An 18443-nucleotide genomic window follows, 5' to 3' on the forward strand; every position below is an offset into this window, starting at 1 on the left:
TGTTAATATTACTATAAACAGTTCATCTTATAAGGCGAATCGTCACCCGGAAGTTACACCCAGCCGGTGTGTCCAGCCAGCCAATAGTTTAAACTAACGCCTCCGCCAACGACGGCTGCGCACGACGGAGGTGAGATTATCAGGCTTCTTCTTCTCAGTAGCTGCGGACCTTAACGCCTGAGAGAAAGCAGCAGCAATGGGCAGCAGTGATTCTAAGCTGAATTTCAGGAAGGCAGTGATCCAGCTGACGACCAAAACACAGGTAAAGGCGCCCCCGTGTTTCTGAGCGGAGCGACATGATCAATACGCAGAGCTGGTGAGCGCATCCAGGGAGCATCACCAAGAAGATGCGGTTGTGGTGGCAACAACAAAAAAACCAACAGCTTTATGTGGCGTACCTTCTTTAAATGGATGTGCAGTACTGCATATTCCAGGATGATATTCTGCTATATTCACATTTTAAAATGCGCGTTTCTTAGGTATTAATCGGATTAAAGGGTCGTCGGTTCTGGGATGCACCCTAACCATTTATTCAAACGGATTTAGTTTCGACATTAATACATGGTGGCTTTTCGCAAAATCATTGCTGATGACGTAAGTCCTGGAATAAAGACGTTTGCTTATACGCGCACAGCCACCAGAACAAGCGTGCATGTTTACATTTCCATTAGCGCACCTGCGTGCACTGATTCATTCTGAAAGATCCGTGTAAAACGAAAACCCTAACGAAACAATTCAGTGGAGAAAAAAACAACAACATGTTTGATCTTTTTCCACAGCCAGTGGAAGCCACAGACGATGCATTCTGGGATCAGTTCTGGACAGACGCCACCACCACAGTCCAGGATGTTTTTGCACTGGTGCCAGCAGCTGAGATCCGAGCTGTGAGAGAGGAGTCCCCGTCTAACTTAGCAACCCTCTGTTACAAGGTACACACGGAGTGACTACCCCTTTTCTGTGGTTAAATACACCCACAAAAGTTGTGTTAATATATTCACAAGTTGGACAGTTTTTTTTCCTTGTTGTTTTTTGTTTGTTTTAGCCTTGTACAGATTTCCAGAGAAAACAATAGAGTCCCTTCCTTTCTCTTTGCTTCCTGTTTCTTGCTCCAAGCTTGGAGCTGCCCATTAGAGACAAAACAGACGGCAGGGGTGAAGTGGATAATTTGATAAAGCCCTTGAAGCTATATTTACTTACAAGACTTCATTACCATTTTCACACATGAAATTATTAAAGAAATTTAAATATTTAATTCTGACTTAAAAAACAACAAAAACAATTATTTTTGTGATTCAAGTACTGAACCCGAAGGCCCATTCTGATGTGAAAAAAAATAGCTGATTTTAGCATGTTCTTGTGCCAGTTTCAGTCTCATGATGGAAGATGTATAAATATTCATATCACTGTAAATCATGAGCAGACCAAGAAAGGCTGTAGCAGTGATGCCGGTGCTACAATGGGCAGGCCACAAGCTCCCTGCTGTGCTCCATTCTGATGCATCCACTAGCAGACAAAATAAATCCATGTGAGCTTTCCTTTTCCTCTTCAGAGCTGGGATCTGGCTCAAAGCACTATGGCTGGATAGCTCCTCTATTTTTGTTTCACCGGTAAAGTTAGGTTAGGGTTGTGAGGGAAAGCATGTAAACAGATGGATGATGGGGAATGGGGGTGGGCTCACCCTGTGCCAACAGTCCCGCCCACGACTCAAGAGGCGAATTTCTAGTAAACTCCTGCTGCTCTGCAAAAACTATGTACTAGAAAACAGTTAAGATTTTTTTACATTTTGACTAAAAACAGCATAATCAGAATTAAAAGACCACTGGAACGCTTTTACGATGGATCAAAAAAATAATTGGAGTGGGACTTTAATGGAAAGGAAAAACAAATCAATTTTCTGGATGGACATTGCATCCTGCAACACAAAATTCAAATCCTACAATCAATTAATACCACTTGACCCAACTTCGGCAGATATGATCCCTTACCCTGTTCTTTTTTTTTCAACCATTGTGTTCTGTTTGCCCAGGCTGTTGAGAAGCTGGTGCAGGCAGCAGAGTCTGGCTGCCCCTCTGAGAGGGAGAGGCAAGTAGTCCTGAACTGCACTCGGATCCTAACTAGGATTCTTCCCTACATCTTTGAAGACCAGGACTGGAGAGGATTCTTCTGGTCGACCGTGCCCGGTGCTGGGCGGGCTGGGGTGAGTGTGGGGGGGGGGGGGGGTCACATTATGTTAAGTGTAGAAACCAAGACAATTAGAAAGTTTTTTATGCAGAATTTCTTGAATGCTATTACAATTAAAAAAAAAAAAAGCCAAAAAAGAGTTTTGTTTATGTTTCTGTATTGACACAGCATTAAAGTGTTTTTTGTGATATTTCATGTAACATTTTGTAATGTTTACATTGGACAGCTTTGGGATGCACTCTGGCTCTTGTAGCAGGCAGTTGTACCTAAATATTTACCAATAAATTAACTCACAAGAGAATAAATCTCCATTTTGACATTTTTCCATTTCTATACAGAAATAAATGTTGTTCTATACTTATAAGAGGATAGGTTGTTTTGTAATATGACTGAAGTTAATCCAATGACATCTACTAATGCAAATGAACATTAAAGCCACTATGGCTCTAAAATTGGCTAACATATTGGAAATTTTTCTTTGCATAGCTGGAAATAATTTTAGTTATTTGTGATGACTGTTTAACAAATTGGGTTTATTTCGAATGACTGTTTTTTGAGGATTTACCTGAAATTTAGGACGAATTTTTATATTTTTGAGCTCAACTTTGCAAACCTCGTGTTCTTTTAGCTTTTTGGAATTTCATTGTGGTATCAGTTTCTGTATTTAGAGATACTGAATTTAGGCCCATCGTCCCTTTAAGGCTGGTCTTTCCTCAAATTTAAATATTTGTTTTCAGTGGATCATTGGCCTTAAAAAATGCATTTGTGGGGATGTAACAGGGTCATTTAAGCATTTTAGCGAACCATCCTGCTGCTGTTTTTGTTTTTCACATTCAACTCATCCCTCTTGTCCTTTATTTTCAGATGAATGAGTTGGAAGAAGATGATGGAGCTCGACCGCTGGCTGAATTGCTTCTCCTGGCTGTTGCTGACCTCCTCTTTTGCCCTGACTTCACTGTGCACAGCCACAAGAGAGGCCCAGTGAGTATTCAGTGTCCTGACACTCTGCTGTCCACTGCCATTCATGTGTCATCTCACCACCTTCCAGCAAAGGAACTGTCAGTGACAGGCTGCAGCGAGATGTCGACTTCTTTCTCAAGCTTACAGTAACTTGTTGATTTAAGGTTTGGTCCATGTTTGCCTGGGATCTGTTTCCTTCCTGTTATGTGCTTGCCTGACTAACCTGACTCTCAAGTTTGACTGAAGGAACAAAATAGAAAAGGATTTACGGTCAGTCACACCAGGAAGAAATCTTCCTTTCTAGGTATGACAGGAATGCAGTACATGTACATTTTTGACTTCCTAGTGAATATATAGGGTTTTTGAATTTTATTATTTACTGGAATGTAGACATTTACCAAAATAATAAACTCAAAGCCCACTCTGATAATCTTTTGATCTATTTCAAAAGTGTTCCGAGTGGTCTTTTAATTATGATTATGATTATGCCATTTTTAGGCCAACTCAAAAGGTTTTTCTGTTGTTAGGACATAGTTTCTTCAGAGTGGCAGTAGTTCACTAGAAATCTGCTTCTGATTTTTTGGCGGGAATGCGCCTTCCCCTCCCTGTTGCTCAGAAATCTCTCTTTTTACAGGCTTTGCCATTTTTGTTGACATTGCAACAAAAATGGTGAGCAATACTGGAGCTATCCAGCCGTACAGTTCTGAGTTTGATACCAGCTCAGACGAGGAAAATGAAGATGTACAAGGTCCTATTTGTCCACTAGTGGATGCATCACAATGGAGCAGAGCAGGGAGCTTGTGGTTCACCAAGCATATTTTCGACATCCCAAAAAGGCTCTTTTTTTAAAACTATTTTTTTTATCTGCCACTGATTCACAACAATATGAGTAAAAAAATAAACAGACATGAACTTTTAAGCACACTTTTCTATATATATGTCCTCCATCAGAAAAATGCCACAAGAACATGTAAAAAAAACAACAACACAATTATCGTCAGATGATTAAAAAAAACACTTTTTTTCTGATTGGACAGGATTCAGTAGAGAGCATGCAGTCTATAGACAGCTGTGAATACATCTGGGAAGCGGGGGTGGGTTTTGCACAGTCTCCGCCTCTCAACTATATCCACGACTTGAATCGGTGAGTCAGACGGTTTTCTGCAGCTGCAAAATCTGCATCATCAAATTCCCTCGTCTTTGTTTTGTTTTGTTTTTTCCTTCTCTCTGACTTCATGCTTTTCTAACCTGCATGCAGGACAGAACTGTTGAGATTGTTACTGACCTGCTTCTCGGAGACCATGTATCTGCCCCCTGCATCGGACAACACCGTCCTCAACCCCTGGGTGACGTTCTTCTGCTCTGCTGAAAATCGGTAATGAAATGGACAATTGCCTTGTTCCTCTAGATCAAGGGTCACCAACCCTGTTCCTCGTGGGCTTCAGTTATTGCTGCTCACCTGGATCAGGTGTGTTGGGTCAATCAGAAACTGGGCTGATTCAATCCAGCTAATCAGCATCTACTGAAGCAGGGTTATCTGCAAAACAGGCTGGGCGGTAGCCTACGAGGAACAGGGCTGGTGACCCCTGATGTTACATATGAAACACTCTAGAACAACTGTGTGCTTTTAGGTGAAAGTCAGCCCTAACCTTAAGGAGTTGATACAAAAAACATGAAAAGTGACGGATTCCCACTTTGTACCTTTTTTCTCCACAGACATGCATTGCCTCTGTTTACGTCATTGCTCAATGTGGTGTGCGCTTACGATCCCGTGGGCTACGGCATCCCGTACAACCACCTGCTCTTCTCGGACTACAGGGAGCAGCTGGTGGAGCAGGCCGTTCAGATTCTCATTGTGACGCTGGAGCATGACGCAGGGGCTCCCCAACCGCCTGCCTCTACGTCCAGCATTGAGGAGCAGGAGGTATAGCACAGCAGAAGTCGCCATCTTATCGACTTTTCAGTGCTTTACAGTAACCATCTGTATGTGCAGCCTACAGGGCCGGAAAACCTGTTTGTGAATTATTTGTCAAGAATTCACAGAGAGGAAGTAGGTTTAATATTATTTTTATATGAAGAGGAAAAAATATAGACAGGGGATGAATGTCACTTGTTCAAAGTATTTTTGTGTTCCACTTTTAGGACTTTGACTTTGTACTGAAGGGACTTGCTCGTCTGCTGACCAATCCGCTCACTCAGACTTATCTGCCAAACTCCACCAAGAAGATCCAGTTCCACCAGGAGCTGCTGGTGCTCTTCTGGAAGCTTTGTGACTTTAATAAGGTTAAACAGAACTCAAATAAAATGAGAATCATCAAAGATTTTGATTTCTATAAGTAACCCAGTGCTGTTTGCGTACTTTTCACAGAAGTTCTTGTTTTTCGTCCTGAAGAGCAGCGACGTCCTCGACATTCTGGTCCCTATCCTTTACTATCTTAACGATGCCAGGGCCGATCAATGTGGGCCTCCTCTCGCACATCATTTCATCAAATATAATTTTGACCAGACAAAAAAATGAATTAACCTTTCCTTTGATGGCTCCTTCTGCAGCCCGTGTGGGACTCATGCACATCGGTGTTTTCATTTTGCTCTTGCTGAGTGGCGAGAGAAACTTTGGGGTGCGCTTGAATAAGCCGTACTCCCTGCATGTCCCCATGGACATCCCAGTGTTCACAGGCACCCATGCTGACCTGCTCATCGTGGTGAGACACACCGCTGCCCGTTTAGTTGGATACAGCCTTGTTAAAGCACAAGTCACTCTCACAGCTGTCACTGTTTGCTTTCTAGGTGTTTCACAAGATAATCACTACGGGCCACCAGCGACTCCAGCCTCTCTATGACTGCCTTCTCACCATTATTGTAAATGGTAAATACTTTATTTCTGGAGCACATTTTTCATCCTGTTAGATCAATTTGTTGCTTATTTTTCAATACAAGACCCTTATTTAACACATTTCTTTTTAGTTTCTCCTTATTTGAAGAGCTTGTCTATGGTTGCGGCCAACAAATTGCTCCACCTGCTGGAGGCTTTTTCCACCTCCTGGTACCTGTTTTCCACAGCCCAGAACCATCATCTCGTCTTCTTCCTTCTTGAGACGTTCAACAACATTATTCAGTACCAGTTTGATGGTATAAAAAAATATTAGAAATATGCCAGATTTGTTATTTTTCCACTCATAAAATGTCTGTCACTATCAGGAAACTGTAATTTGGTGTACGCCATCATCCGCAAGAGGAATGTATTTCACCAGCTGGCCAACCTGGCCTCTGACCCTGCCTCGATCCAAAAGGCTTTGCAAAAAAAGAAGAAGTCGCCAGATTTAATTTCTCGCACAAACTCCCAAGAGACTGTCTCCATGGAGGGTTCACGCCCTGCGGTGCCAGCAGAGCCCGGCACCCTGAAGGCCAGTCTGGTTGCTATACCAGGTATGATTATGTGCTGTTTGGTGTATGGATTTCTTTCTTCTTTTGTTAGTTTTTTTTTTTTTTGTATTGTATTTACTATATATTTGAAAAAAAAACACATTATGTGTGCGTTTGTCATGTTTTTAAATGACAGGAGAAAAAAACCCTGCTGTATTTACTACCGGCTTGCTTTAACAATTTAAAAAAGCTGAAATTTTAGAATCAATTTTTCCTAAAAGCGTTTCTGTCTTGACACATCACTAAAGTGTTTTTTTGTGATATTTCATGTAACGTTTTGTAATGTTTACATTGGACAGCTTTGGGATGCAGCAAGCAGTTGTACCCGAACATTTACCATTAAATTAACTCACAAGAGAATAAATCTCCATTTCACATTTTTCCATTTCTATACAGAAAAAAATGTTGTTCTGTACTTATAATATGATAGGTTGTTTTGTAATATGACTGAAGTTAATCCATTGACACCTACTGATGGAAATGAATATTAAAGCCACTTTGGCTCTAAAATTGGCTAACATATTGGACATTTTTTCTGTGCATAGCTGGAAATAAGGCAACAGCAGGTTGAAGGAAAAACATTGTCCCGTCTCTGTAGAGACTTTTTGCTCAGTGCAACTGAAGAAGGTGATGCTCCTCAGGTCAGAGGAAGAACAGATGTGTTTAGCTGCAACATAAAAAATCAACAGCAGCTTTTGTGAATCTAACATACATTTTCCAAGATTACAATTTGATGAGTACAAATTCTCCGTGTTGGTTATGAAAAATAAATAAATAATAGAGTACCATCTTTCCTGATGTTTTTCAGCTATTGATAAGCTGACGGAGAAGTCCCAGGTGTCAGAGGATGGCACCATGGTTTCAGTTCCAAAGACCGATTCCCCACAGCCGGTCCAGTCAGACCTAAGTGCAGCTGCTGGAACAAGCGACACAGAGTCCAACTCTGGCAGAGACATGGAAGTATGTGTGTCTTTGTTGAATTAACGTGCTGACTCATAAGTATGTATGTTGATTTTATTTTCCCTCGTTCTCAGGATGTTTTCTACACTGAAGCAGAAATGCAAAGAAGGCGTTTGTCGAGTGCGTCCTCGGCGTCATTATGGGCTCCCACGCCAGAATGGGTCAGTTTTCTCTGCTTCAGTATTTTTTCAATTAGTGTCATGAAGCTAATTTCTATGTATTTTTTTTTCCAGGTCCTCTCTTGGAAGTGCAAGCTACCCTTGCAGACTATCATGCGTCTTCTGCAAGTGCTAGTCCCACAAGTGGAAAAGATCTGCATCGACAAGTTGGTGTTTAATTTGATTCTTTAGATTGATGCACTTTTTCCAAACTCTCATAACACATCTCCAGATTACTTTAAGCGAGCTGTGTTTTCCTGCAGAGGCCTAACAGATGAATCTGAGATCCTGAAGTTCCTTCAGCACGGCACATTAGTGGGCCTGCTGCCAGTTCCTCACCCCATCCTCATCAGAAAGTATCAGGCCAACGCTGGGACCGCCATGTGGTTTCGTACCTACATGTGGGGTGTTGTTTACTTGCGGTAAGTTGGGCGTAATAATGGCAGCTCAGACAAGAATCCAACCCCTTTAAAACTAAAACCAGCTTTCTCTGTTTGTCTAGCAATGTGGATCCTCCCATCTGGTATGACACTGACGTCCGCCTTTTTGAGATCCAGAGGATGTAAAACGGAAAGCTTTATGACTGAAATGGACTCCCATCACTATCTGCTTCTTTCCTGACAAACCACACTGTGTTAAACTTTCTCTGTGTGATGATGTTTGCCCCTTTAGAGGAACCTATTGGAAAGCAGAAAGATTTTTGTCTCTTTACCCCAGAAGCACTAAAGTCCATACAACTGTGTTTATACATTTCTTCAATCTTCAGGACCACTGAATGTCGAAATACCGAAATGACTGCAGTGTTTGCTAAAGGCTGAGGCTCCTTTCTTGACATTGCAGAATAGAAAATATTTAACTTGTCAGATTTGTTATAGATGATGTGGCGCTTTTCAGCTAAGCCGTGTGCTGCGTCCTGGATGTAACTGGATGTTCACATTGATTATTGTACTTTTTTGTGCTTCAATGTGAACTTGAGTTGTCTGCTGTGGCTGTATAGTTTGTGTTTGCAGACAAATGACATGTTTTTAAGTGTGATTATGAGCAGGGTTCATTTTTGTTCTGGATGGCAATGCTTACTGTGGTTCATGCTATTAAGTGTATTTTCCTTAAATTATATATTGATATCAATCCGTGAAGTGTGTGGACTGTTTTTGATCAACTTTCTTTGTTGAAACATTTGAAATTGAATGTCTAGCAACTGTTTTATTGTTTTTATTTTTTTTCCCTTTTGGCTACCCTCCTCATAGGTTGCTACAGCGAATCGCCACATAGTCCTTACATGTGATTTAGATGCAGTTTTACTGGGACTTTGGGACCACGGAAACACTCAAAAGAGCCCCCATGTGGTTACAGTAATTTAAAGCATCTGGTAGTCCCAATGAAAACCAATCAACCCCAACGTTGCTTAGCTTCCAATATCAAGCATGTCCAGCGTGCCCAGATCCTTTTACTGTATAACTGTGTCTTAATTTCTAATTAAGTTTAAACATGACACCCTCAAACTGCAGCCACTAGATGGCACTCATCTCCTGAACTCTTCTAACAATTTTCTCTCTAACAAGTTAAAATGACAGATCTAATCTCTTTTTAAGAGAACCTAATTTGAGCTGATGAGATTCTTGGTTGAAAAAGAATAATTAAAATACATTTTCCAAGTTTAGCTGGCTTTTTTATAACTTCTGCATGGGAAAAAAATCTCTGCAACCTGATCCTTGCTATGAAAAGTGCCAAGTGTTTACAGAATGCAACCATCCATTAAAAGGAAAATAGCATTTGCAACTGTTACTATTTATTAAATGTTCATGAGTGGTGATAGGCGGCCATGGTGCAGCGGTAGACCTCAGATTGGGATTTTACAGGTTCAGTTCCTACCTTGCCCACCCATATGTAGAAAACTCTTTGGACAAGACACTGAACCCCACTTTGATTCTGGTGGAAGGTGTTCGGCAGTAGATGTGTGAATGGTTGAATGGGACTGTGACTGTAATGCTCTGAGGGCTTTTGAGGAAGGTAGAAAAGCGTTACACTAGTATTCGCCTTTTACCACGATGTGACCTGGTAACACTTCGAGCTGCACCCAGAGGAGTTTTGACGTCACTGAAGTTCCATCTACATGCTCCACAGCAGGTGTGTCTGCACTTAGAATAGCAGGTGTATTCAGGGCGACATTGATGTTGGAGTGCTTGTTTGTCTGACATGTAGCATGTTTGCTGTAAACTCAGACTGTAAGAAATCATTCTCAAAGAGCAACACATCTGGATATGTTAGAGCTGCAAAAGGGGAAAAAAGATTTATTGTGACATTTGGCTCAAGTAGAAATCTGTAATCAGTGTTTGATTTTACCATTCCTGTTTTTAGGATGCTTCATCATAACAGCATGTTTTTTAAAGCGTGTTTAAGCTTCTTATATAATCCTTGTTGTCTGATTTCTAAGAAAGGTATTTTGATATTCAACTCATTAAATCCCATCCATCCAACCATTTTCCTGACATGCTATAAGTTCAGGGTCATGGGAATTCAGTTCAGCCATACTTTGTTAATCCCCTTAAAGAAGTTGAAAATTGACCCATTCCTTCTATTTTTATCCACAAAAAAAGATGACAAACATCCAGACTAAAACATAGGTTAATTACAGTTTTTTTAAACAACGTTTAAAATACTTATAAAGTTGTTTATTTACGTCAATAATAGATGAGTCAATTTTTTTACCAATTCAGTTTGTTTGACAGAAATCTAATGTATACTTGAAGTTTTAAGACTTCTCACAATACAGCTTCTCTTAACTCAACATGAAATGTTTCTTAAAAAATATGAAATGTGTATTAAAACAAAGTTTATTTTGAGGTAACAATAAAAACAATCTGTGCTGGATTGTAAAATAACACTGCCACATCTCTTCACAGCTTGTGGAAGATGCCAAGTCATGAATAACTACTATACAGTCAATTGAAAATCATGCATTTGAATATACACCATTATTGTGTTTTGAATTGTGTTCAAAAAAATTGGGGAAGTGAAGGAACCACATTAGGAATTAAAAGAAAATCATTTTCCTTGCAGGAATTTTGTTTTGATGTACACACTCTCTGGCATGAACCCAGTGCAAGGAAGTCTGAATGCAGAGAGCTGTTCAGTTTTGCCAACACTGCAAGTGTTGGCAATAACAACTTTTTGGTTTGTATCAAAGTACTTTTCTTAGAAACACAACAACATGGATTCATCGAGAAACCACTTGCGCAACAGGAAATGCTACTTAAGAAATTAAAATACAACAAAGGTAACCAGCTGTCTGGCAGATGCCCTTGGCAAACAAGCCTAACTGTTGCACATTCAAGTTTGTATGATTTAATAGAGGAAATGACATCTTTGTCATCTGAAAGTTCCCACTTTTGAGCTCAATGCTACTTTAACACTGGGCATGTGATGTGTTCAAGAAAGTGCTAAAAGGTCTTTCTTGAACATGTGTTTAGCATGGTGTTCACATTAGACAAGCAGAGTCTGTTTCTTTTTACTAGAGCACCTACATTTGAAGGATGCTTGGTGTGAAATGTAAAAATCTTGCAATTTTTGTTAGAGGCTTTTTTTCCTTACTGCTCTACTCCGATCTATGGTGTCATATAATTCCAGCCGAGCACAAACCACAATTGTTAATTTCTCCTCCATGATTATTTCTCAAACAGTTGTCACTTCCCTGATTGGTCAACGTTTGACTCGGTTTAACTTACAAATCATGTTCCCATGGCAGTGCATTTTGTACATTGAACCTGAAATCTTTGTGAAACTTTGCATGAATGCGAGAGTTTTGAACACGGAAGCCCAAAACAAGCATTTACACGTTTACAAAGACTTTCATAGGAAGTAGTTTTTTGAACGTGCATTGTCAAGGTCGGTGTGAACTTTGCTTAACAGATTATTTTCTTATTATTAGGCCTTTTGCAGCTAATTATTATTATTTTCTGGTAGACAGAACCTCTATACTAGGAGAAGTCTGGAGGTTTCCCTTTATAGCTGCTGCTTTAGCATTTGAAGGTTGAGCCTCTGCAATATCCTTTGGAATTTGAGCATGAACAGTTTCAATGTTAATTAGGCAGAACCTGCAGATCGCTGACTATTTTTCTTTCACAAAAAAGAGTTTGTTGTAGTTGCTTAATGATAAAGTTTGTGCACTCTTAAAGAAAAGTCGTAAAATAGGGAATTAGGAAAGGAATTCTGTTCTCGTTTCTGTTTAACTTGACCAACTGCATGAAGTGAAACTAATAAAAGTAAACAGGTTCACTTACTTTTTGCTGATGAGCGTTTTTATTGCCATGTTTGTTTCCCCTGTAGAAAGTTGTGTTTTTGAACGTGCATTTCCAAGAAGCAGTCTGGTCCCACAAAGGAAACCTGCCGTTCAGGTTACTTGACATCTGAAAATCCCAAGAATTCGGGCGAGACTTTTTATGATGGAAAATATGCAGATGGACTCCTAAATGAACAAAAAACAAGAATTTTGGAAAGTTTGTTTTTGTAAAGATTTCAAAAGTAAAAAACTTTTTATTTCATTTGATAAATTGAAAATTCTCAGTGACACACTTAGACCAGAGAAAATAGAAAAAGGTCATGTATGAATACATTCCTAAATCCCATTAAAAATGCAGAGAAACTAATTTAAACCTTGTTTTCATTTCACTCAGATTGCTCTTCAGAGAAAGTCAATTTTTTACAGATCACCTGCTTGTCATTTAAAGTCCTTGGACACAGTGTGCATCCGGCCTCATGACTAGTCACAAGGCTGGAGCCAAAGGTCACACAACCGTCCTTCCGTCTGTCACAAACACTGAAGATGCTGCAAGCACCAGGCGTGCTCCTGCTGTTCTGTCTTGGGGCAACAAATGCTCTCTACAAACAATGGATTCCTGATACCAACTATGAGAATAAGACCAACTGGGACAAGGGAAAGGTTCCGTGTGGCAATGACATAGCTCTGTTTTCGGCTCAAAGAAAGGTCTCTGTGTTTGTGGAGACCACGCATGCTGTCCAGGAGATGAGGCTGCCGGTCGACGGAGAGCTCATACTGAATTCGGGGGCTGGCTTTTACGTTCTCGGTGGAAAAGACCCGGCTTGTGGTTCAGGTACCACGACCGAGTTCCAAGACTCGGAATCTCTGCAGTGGTTCAACCCGGCTCTGTGGCAAGCAGCAGCGTCTCAGAATGACCTTCAGCTTGGAAATTTCCTGTTTGCAGTCCACGAGGAGAGTGTCCCCTGTCAGCAAGATGACGTGGTTTTCAAAGCCCTCTCCTCCTTCAGAGTGGACACCAGCTCCAGCCAGCCTACCATCCCTGTGAAATCTGTCTCTGTGCTGGGGAAAACATTTGACAGCAGAGCAGAGTTTTCTCAATATCTCAGTTCCCGCTCTGGTCAAATGCAGTTTCACGGATCTTCAGCAGTCACTGCTGGAAACCCAGGATGTGGAGATTCTTCTGGCTGTGACTGTGGCAACTCTGTAAACCATCAGCTCATCTGTAGCACTGTAAAATGTGCTACTGTGAGCTGTAAGAAGCCACTCTCTCCGGTGGGACACTGCTGTGAGGTGTGCGGTGCCATTGTAACAATCGATTACACCGCAGGTTTCACTGTGCAGACTTACAGGGAACGGATACATCATCTTTTCCTTATTCTGCCAAAATACAAGTCCATTCAGCTGGGCATTTCTAAAGTCTTCAAGTCACAGAGGTTGCTGGGCGTGATTCCTTTCAGCACAATACCTGAGATCCAGGTAGTTATTGTGGATGGAGAGGACGGGAAGGTCTCAGAGGATCTGGCTCAGGACTTAATGACAGATATTGGTTCTCATGGCTCAGAAATAGGAATCACAGGAAGTGAATTTCAAGCTTCTTCTGGGAATACCAGTGATCTGTCTGGAAGCAATGCAGGGATGGTGGCTGGAGTTGTCATTGCAGTTTTATTAATGATTGCACTCATTGCCGTCGGGGCTGTGCTGATCCAAAAGGGGGTCGTTCGGCTTCCATCCATGCCTACAATCACAATGCCATCTCTGAGCAGCTTTAGAAGAAACACGGATGTTGGAGATCTTGGTGGAACTATTGACCACGGCTTTGATAACCCTATGTTTGACCAGCCGAACACGATGTCTAACATTCCCGGTCTATATGGGACTGACCGCCAGTCAATCTCTATGACTCAGACAGGTGTGCACTTTGTAAATCCAGTGTATGATGAAAATGAAATAGATCTAAAAGTGTAAAGACCTTTTCTACTTTCACTCTAACACGTCTTAATTTGATTGTTTTTCTCTTCACTTCGTGATTCACAACAACTCAGTTTTTAAGGGCTGACATGTTAAGCTGTTAATGATCAAATAAAGTTGCGAGACAAATACCAGAACACATGGCAGAATGAATTTGTGATTTGCTGTTGTCATCATTCGTAACACATTTGACGGCAGTAAAGCTGCAGTAATCTTGACCCACCCTATGCTTTACTGGGCTGTTTTGCAGGTTTCAAACGATAATAATTTACCACCACACGTATGTGACAAATCTCCTTTATGTACAATACATTTATGTCGCTTGAGTTTTACAAGCTTACGGTAAAGGCAGCTGGGAAATGTTAAAAAAAGCATCACTTTATAATATCTTTTTTGACAGACTGTCACATATAAAGGGTAAAATGCACTTCATTAAGGTTTTTAAACATATACTGAGTCTCTGAATTCTCACAGGAAGTTTGAGATCTTTATGGGGATGTTATTTCTACACCAGCAGGAAGAGAAAACTGGAATGTTTCATTTAGAAAGGTCCAAAATGTAATCTTAAATCTTATCATCTTATGGTATAAACATTAGACTTTGAGGTAAAGGTTCTCACCCCTATAGAACCATGTAGAAAACCCTCTTTAAAGAATGTTCGGTTTATTTATGACCAAACGTTTCATATGAAGTGACTAAACAGGATGATAGCCTTGGTTTCTGTTCAAAACAAACCAAGTTAATGTGACTAAAACCAGTTCAAATCAGAAAATGTAAGGACAAATGCATATCCTGTGGAGGCTGAGGTGAAATATTGTTATTTACCACTTTTAGAAATTGTGGTTAATTGTCCCCAAAGGAGGGACAATTATGGTTGTGATCACTTGGACTGATGACTGTAAATGGTTAAATCTCTTGTTTTCATTCAGGAGACATATGTGTATATGTGCACACACATGAGTAATGGTAGGACGTATATAGCCAACATTTTTTAGTGTGAAATGATATTGGCAAAAACCTTATTTTTCCTTTTTTTCCTATCTTGAACAATGACATAAACAAGCTGCCTTTTGCAACTAATCCAAAATGTTAACCAGTTAATATTTTACAACTACATTTGGGTACACAGGTCAGTGGTTGTAAAATGTCTGGCTCAGTAAAACTATTTTTTTTTTTAAAAGTGATGATGTGAAGGAAAATAACAACAGTAAATTGGAAACCTAAAAATACCTAAAAATAAGAATGATTTGCATTCCAGCTCATAATTTAGATCAGTTAATCAAATCATTTAAAGAGTTTAAATAATCTCCTTCATGTTGTGCATCAGTTTTAAAAAAATAGTAGAGCCAGACTGATATCCATTTAGCCGAACTAACAGCCCTTGTAAATAAACCATGAATAAATAGAATAATGCCAGGAAAAACATTTTTGGCTTACAGTTTCAAACCTGAGACAAAGAATTCCCAACACAACCATCTAGAAAAGAACAAGCTAGCTGTGGCATCTTCCATCTGCCAAGAAATGTACCAATCCAGCCAAAGCTTAGTCTGCAGAGAAGAGGACTCCAACAGTCCTTGGTCCTCATCTGCTCCATTCTTCTCATGAAGTAGAAGAAAAAGAAGGATTCGTCCCTGCAACTGGATCTTGTGATGAAACTTACTTGCAATCATTTAAACCCTTGTGCTGTCTTAGATGACCCCACCCTTACATTGACGTGTTCTCCCTACCATGACAAAGGTGGATAAAGGTGAAGAGGATTTCATGTAATCCATGGACACCAGTGAAGGTCACAAATCATTGAAGAAAAAAGGTTCAGCGCACTGTCTAGTGGGTCTAGATGACCCGTTAAAGTGCCTAGGATAGCACAAGTGTTACCCACTGAAAACCCCTCTTCAATCTTATACAAGTGAATCAGAGACATTGTTTCTTTGTCATATAAATTTGGTCCTTCAAACATAAAGTTAGGCCTTAGTGACACGTGCCCCTACAGGGGGTTGACCTACACAGGTGCAGCAAAATTCTTGGATTTCCAGGCCATGCAGCCATGCGGCCACCTGATGGTACTTCATGTAAACGGAACGTATGAGATTTGTGCGCGTGGTAAGTGTATCAGGAAGTATTTGCAAGGATTGTGTAAGTTACACGCACTTATGAGGTACAGCTGTCCTCATGCTGCACTCTAGTCATATAGGGAAGTGCCCACACTGGCTCCTTGATGACCACACATAAATTCTTTATGCTTGGGATATGAAAGGGCCCATGAGATAATAGTAGGATGTCCAAGCAAACTCTGATTGTCTACATTTCTCCTTTCTAATAGCCAGGTTATGCGCATCGGTGCGGCAAGAGCACACACCTTTTCCTTGAACAGCATTAACGGGCTCCCCAGTGCACAGGGTTGGGCGGAGTAAGAGGATTTCCCATTTTTCACCCGCAGACGGGCCGTATCCATCCGTAAGGGCAGTCGCCTTAAGACAAGATTACGCAATAGTCCTAAGCTTAAACCAGTTTCTGGTTGACTCTCGTTCTCATTCATAATACATTCAGTGTTTCCATGGATCAACGGTGACATTGCAATGTTCTTTACAAAACTAACCAACCAGGGTTACAGTGGAGACATGAGCACCTAAAAATATGATCACAGACTTTTTACTTTAGAGCTTGCAACATACGAAAGATTGAGATTCACAACTCTCTTCAACCAGAACCTCACCCCTAGTTGGAGTCACAGCTGACTGTGGTGGCAGGAGAGAAAAATGGATCATCTAAAAGCTATTTTTTGTGCATTGTCTCCAACCAAGTTCAAAAGAGAGCAATGCTCATTAAAATGTGATAGTGCTGAATTTCAGGAGTCCATTGAGAAGTCCAATGACATTGGATCCATGAACCCACTCTTTTGGACTGCAGTCCTTAAACACAGACGCTTGGCTCAGAAAGATCCTGATTTGCGACTCGTCCAAAAAGGAATTAAATTCAGGTGGAGTTTCATTGTGCGTCAGCTGACCCAAACTGGGTGCACAGTCGTCTTTTTCCCAACCGGATTCTTCTGCATCGACCGCCTTCTTTGGCTGCCCTCATGTTGCTCAAGCCTCAGGGAACCTGTTGCACCCAATTTAGCTGTGACTGTGTTGTCCCTCAGCTGTGATGCTATGAACCTGAAGTCCTATTGTCAGTCATCCTTTATTTGTTTTTGTTTTTAAACTATGCTTAGCCTTCGTCTTCCCCAGCGGGTGATACATGCTTACTATTTGACGTTTAATGTAAATAAAAGAAATCAAGAGAAAACACTCTGGTAACATCACATCCACTTCACAGGAAAAGCAGGAACGGTGCCACAATTTATGAAGACACCAGTTAAAACTAGATTCAGATGAGTCATACTTTTTCTCAGAAGCATAAAGAAAAGTAAGGCAAGCTGGTTTCTGCTTGTCACAGAACATTTCAAATGAGGGAAACCTTTCATTTTGGTCTACTTGTATCAACAGGGGAGCTACGGTACATTGACTTATTAAAATCCCATTTATAACTATGTTAAACACAAACACTACAACCTGTAAGGATTTTAGGGATGAGCAGCAAAGCCTTTCAGAGAACCTTGGGTGTTTTTGGTTTATCATAAACAAAAACGGAGACTAATAGGACCTGGTAGATACAACAAAATCATCAAGTTCTATTCTGTTGCGTTTCTACAAATTCTCTGGGAACCGGTCATGCATTTAGTTCTTGGATTTAATAGTGAGAATTTTTTTTTATTTAGTGAGTAAATAGTGAGTATTTTTCCAAATTTTGCAGCAAACAATGGATTTTTCCCCGAAACATTTCCTCCAAAGAATTCTTTAGAGTTAGCCGATGTATTCAAATTGCTTCATTTAGGCTCAACTCTCCTTGTCGTCTCTATCACAACAATATTGTGAAGTTCTGATGATCTTTTTGGAAACTATGATTCAGAAAGATCAAATGTAACATCTTTAACTTTTATTAACAATAGAAAACGTGGGGAAATTTGTTTGGATATATTGTTATTTTTAGTCTACATCAATAGATTTAATTTTTCCTCTCTTTAGATTCTTCTGTCTTTGTCTAAATCATTCAGAGTAATTAGCTCACACAACTACACACAATATGGACAAACTCACACAAACTCTCAGTAGTATGTTCTTTATATTTGAATGTTATTTTTGTTACAAACCCTGAATAGTTTTTTCTCGTTTTACCATCTTGCAACAGAACCTACTGCCTACAACTTTAAGACTAAATAAATCATTACATAAGCAGTCCTCAAAAAGGCCTGTTTTCCAGCTGTTCCTGCCTAACTCACTGGTGATCAGGTGATTCAGGGATTCAGGGATTTGTCTTACTAATAGGGACCTTGATCATTTGCAGCACATTTGGAAAATTGAACATTTGGAAACAAGCAGGTTCCTTCAAAAACCAGGTTTGAAGACACGGGTGACTTTAACTTCTATTAGGGAGGTTGGTGCTTTTCAAATGTTCTAAAAAAAAAAGAAGCTTTT

At 40.3% G+C, this 18443-nt stretch overlaps 2 protein-coding genes across 3 annotated transcripts; both read left to right on the top strand.

Moving 5' to 3' along the window:
• Nucleotides 1-59: 59 nt before the first annotated feature.
• hid1a (HID1 domain containing a) lies at nt 60-8818 on the top strand. 2 transcript variants are annotated; one of them, XM_011478144.4, is made up of 19 exons: nt 60-262; nt 780-929; nt 2027-2197; nt 3046-3162; nt 4179-4285; nt 4400-4516; nt 4858-5065; nt 5135-5191; nt 5284-5424; nt 5510-5600; nt 5692-5843; nt 5929-6007; nt 6106-6270; nt 6340-6567; nt 7373-7524; nt 7599-7685; nt 7758-7849; nt 7946-8104; nt 8185-8818. In XM_011478144.4, the coding sequence occupies exons 1-19, from the start codon at nt 197-199 to the stop codon at nt 8246-8248; spliced, it is 2403 nt and encodes an 800-aa protein (XP_011476446.1). In that variant the 5' UTR covers nt 60-196; the 3' UTR covers nt 8249-8818. The 2 variants fall into 2 exon arrangements, with proteins under 2 accessions (XP_011476446.1, XP_078807038.1); XM_078950912.1 differs by lacking the exon at nt 60-262 and adding an exon at nt 446-594.
• A 3621-nt stretch (nt 8819-12439) lies between these two features.
• Nucleotides 12440-14066, top strand: amn (amnion associated transmembrane protein). The gene has a single exon (XM_004071650.4). The coding sequence runs from the start codon at nt 12505-12507 to the stop codon at nt 13924-13926; it is 1422 nt and encodes a 473-aa protein (XP_004071698.1). The 5' UTR covers nt 12440-12504; the 3' UTR covers nt 13927-14066.
• Nucleotides 14067-18443: the final 4377 nt, after the last annotated feature.

Source organism: Oryzias latipes, chromosome 8 (genome assembly GCF_053564925.1).
Source record: "Oryzias latipes strain Hd-rR chromosome 8, Olatipes_Hd-rR_3.1".
NCBI classification, from domain to species: domain Eukaryota; kingdom Metazoa; phylum Chordata; class Actinopteri; order Beloniformes; family Adrianichthyidae; genus Oryzias; species Oryzias latipes.

Bases quoted from the DNA above. Each gene is read 5' to 3' on its own strand.
- amn (XM_004071650.4), top strand. From the start codon at position 12,505: ATGCTGCAAGCACCAGGCGTGCTCCTGCTGTTCTGTCTTGGGGCAACA.
- hid1a (XM_011478144.4), top strand. From the start codon at position 197: ATGGGCAGCAGTGATTCTAAGCTGAATTTCAGGAAGGCAGTGATCCAG. The intron at 5,066-5,134 runs GTATAGCACAGC...CTGTATGTGCAG, and splicing joins CCAGCATTGAGGAGCAGGAG to CCTACAGGGCCGGAAAACCT. The intron at 7,525-7,598 runs GTATGTGTGTCT...CCTCGTTCTCAG, and splicing joins ACTCTGGCAGAGACATGGAA to GATGTTTTCTACACTGAAGC.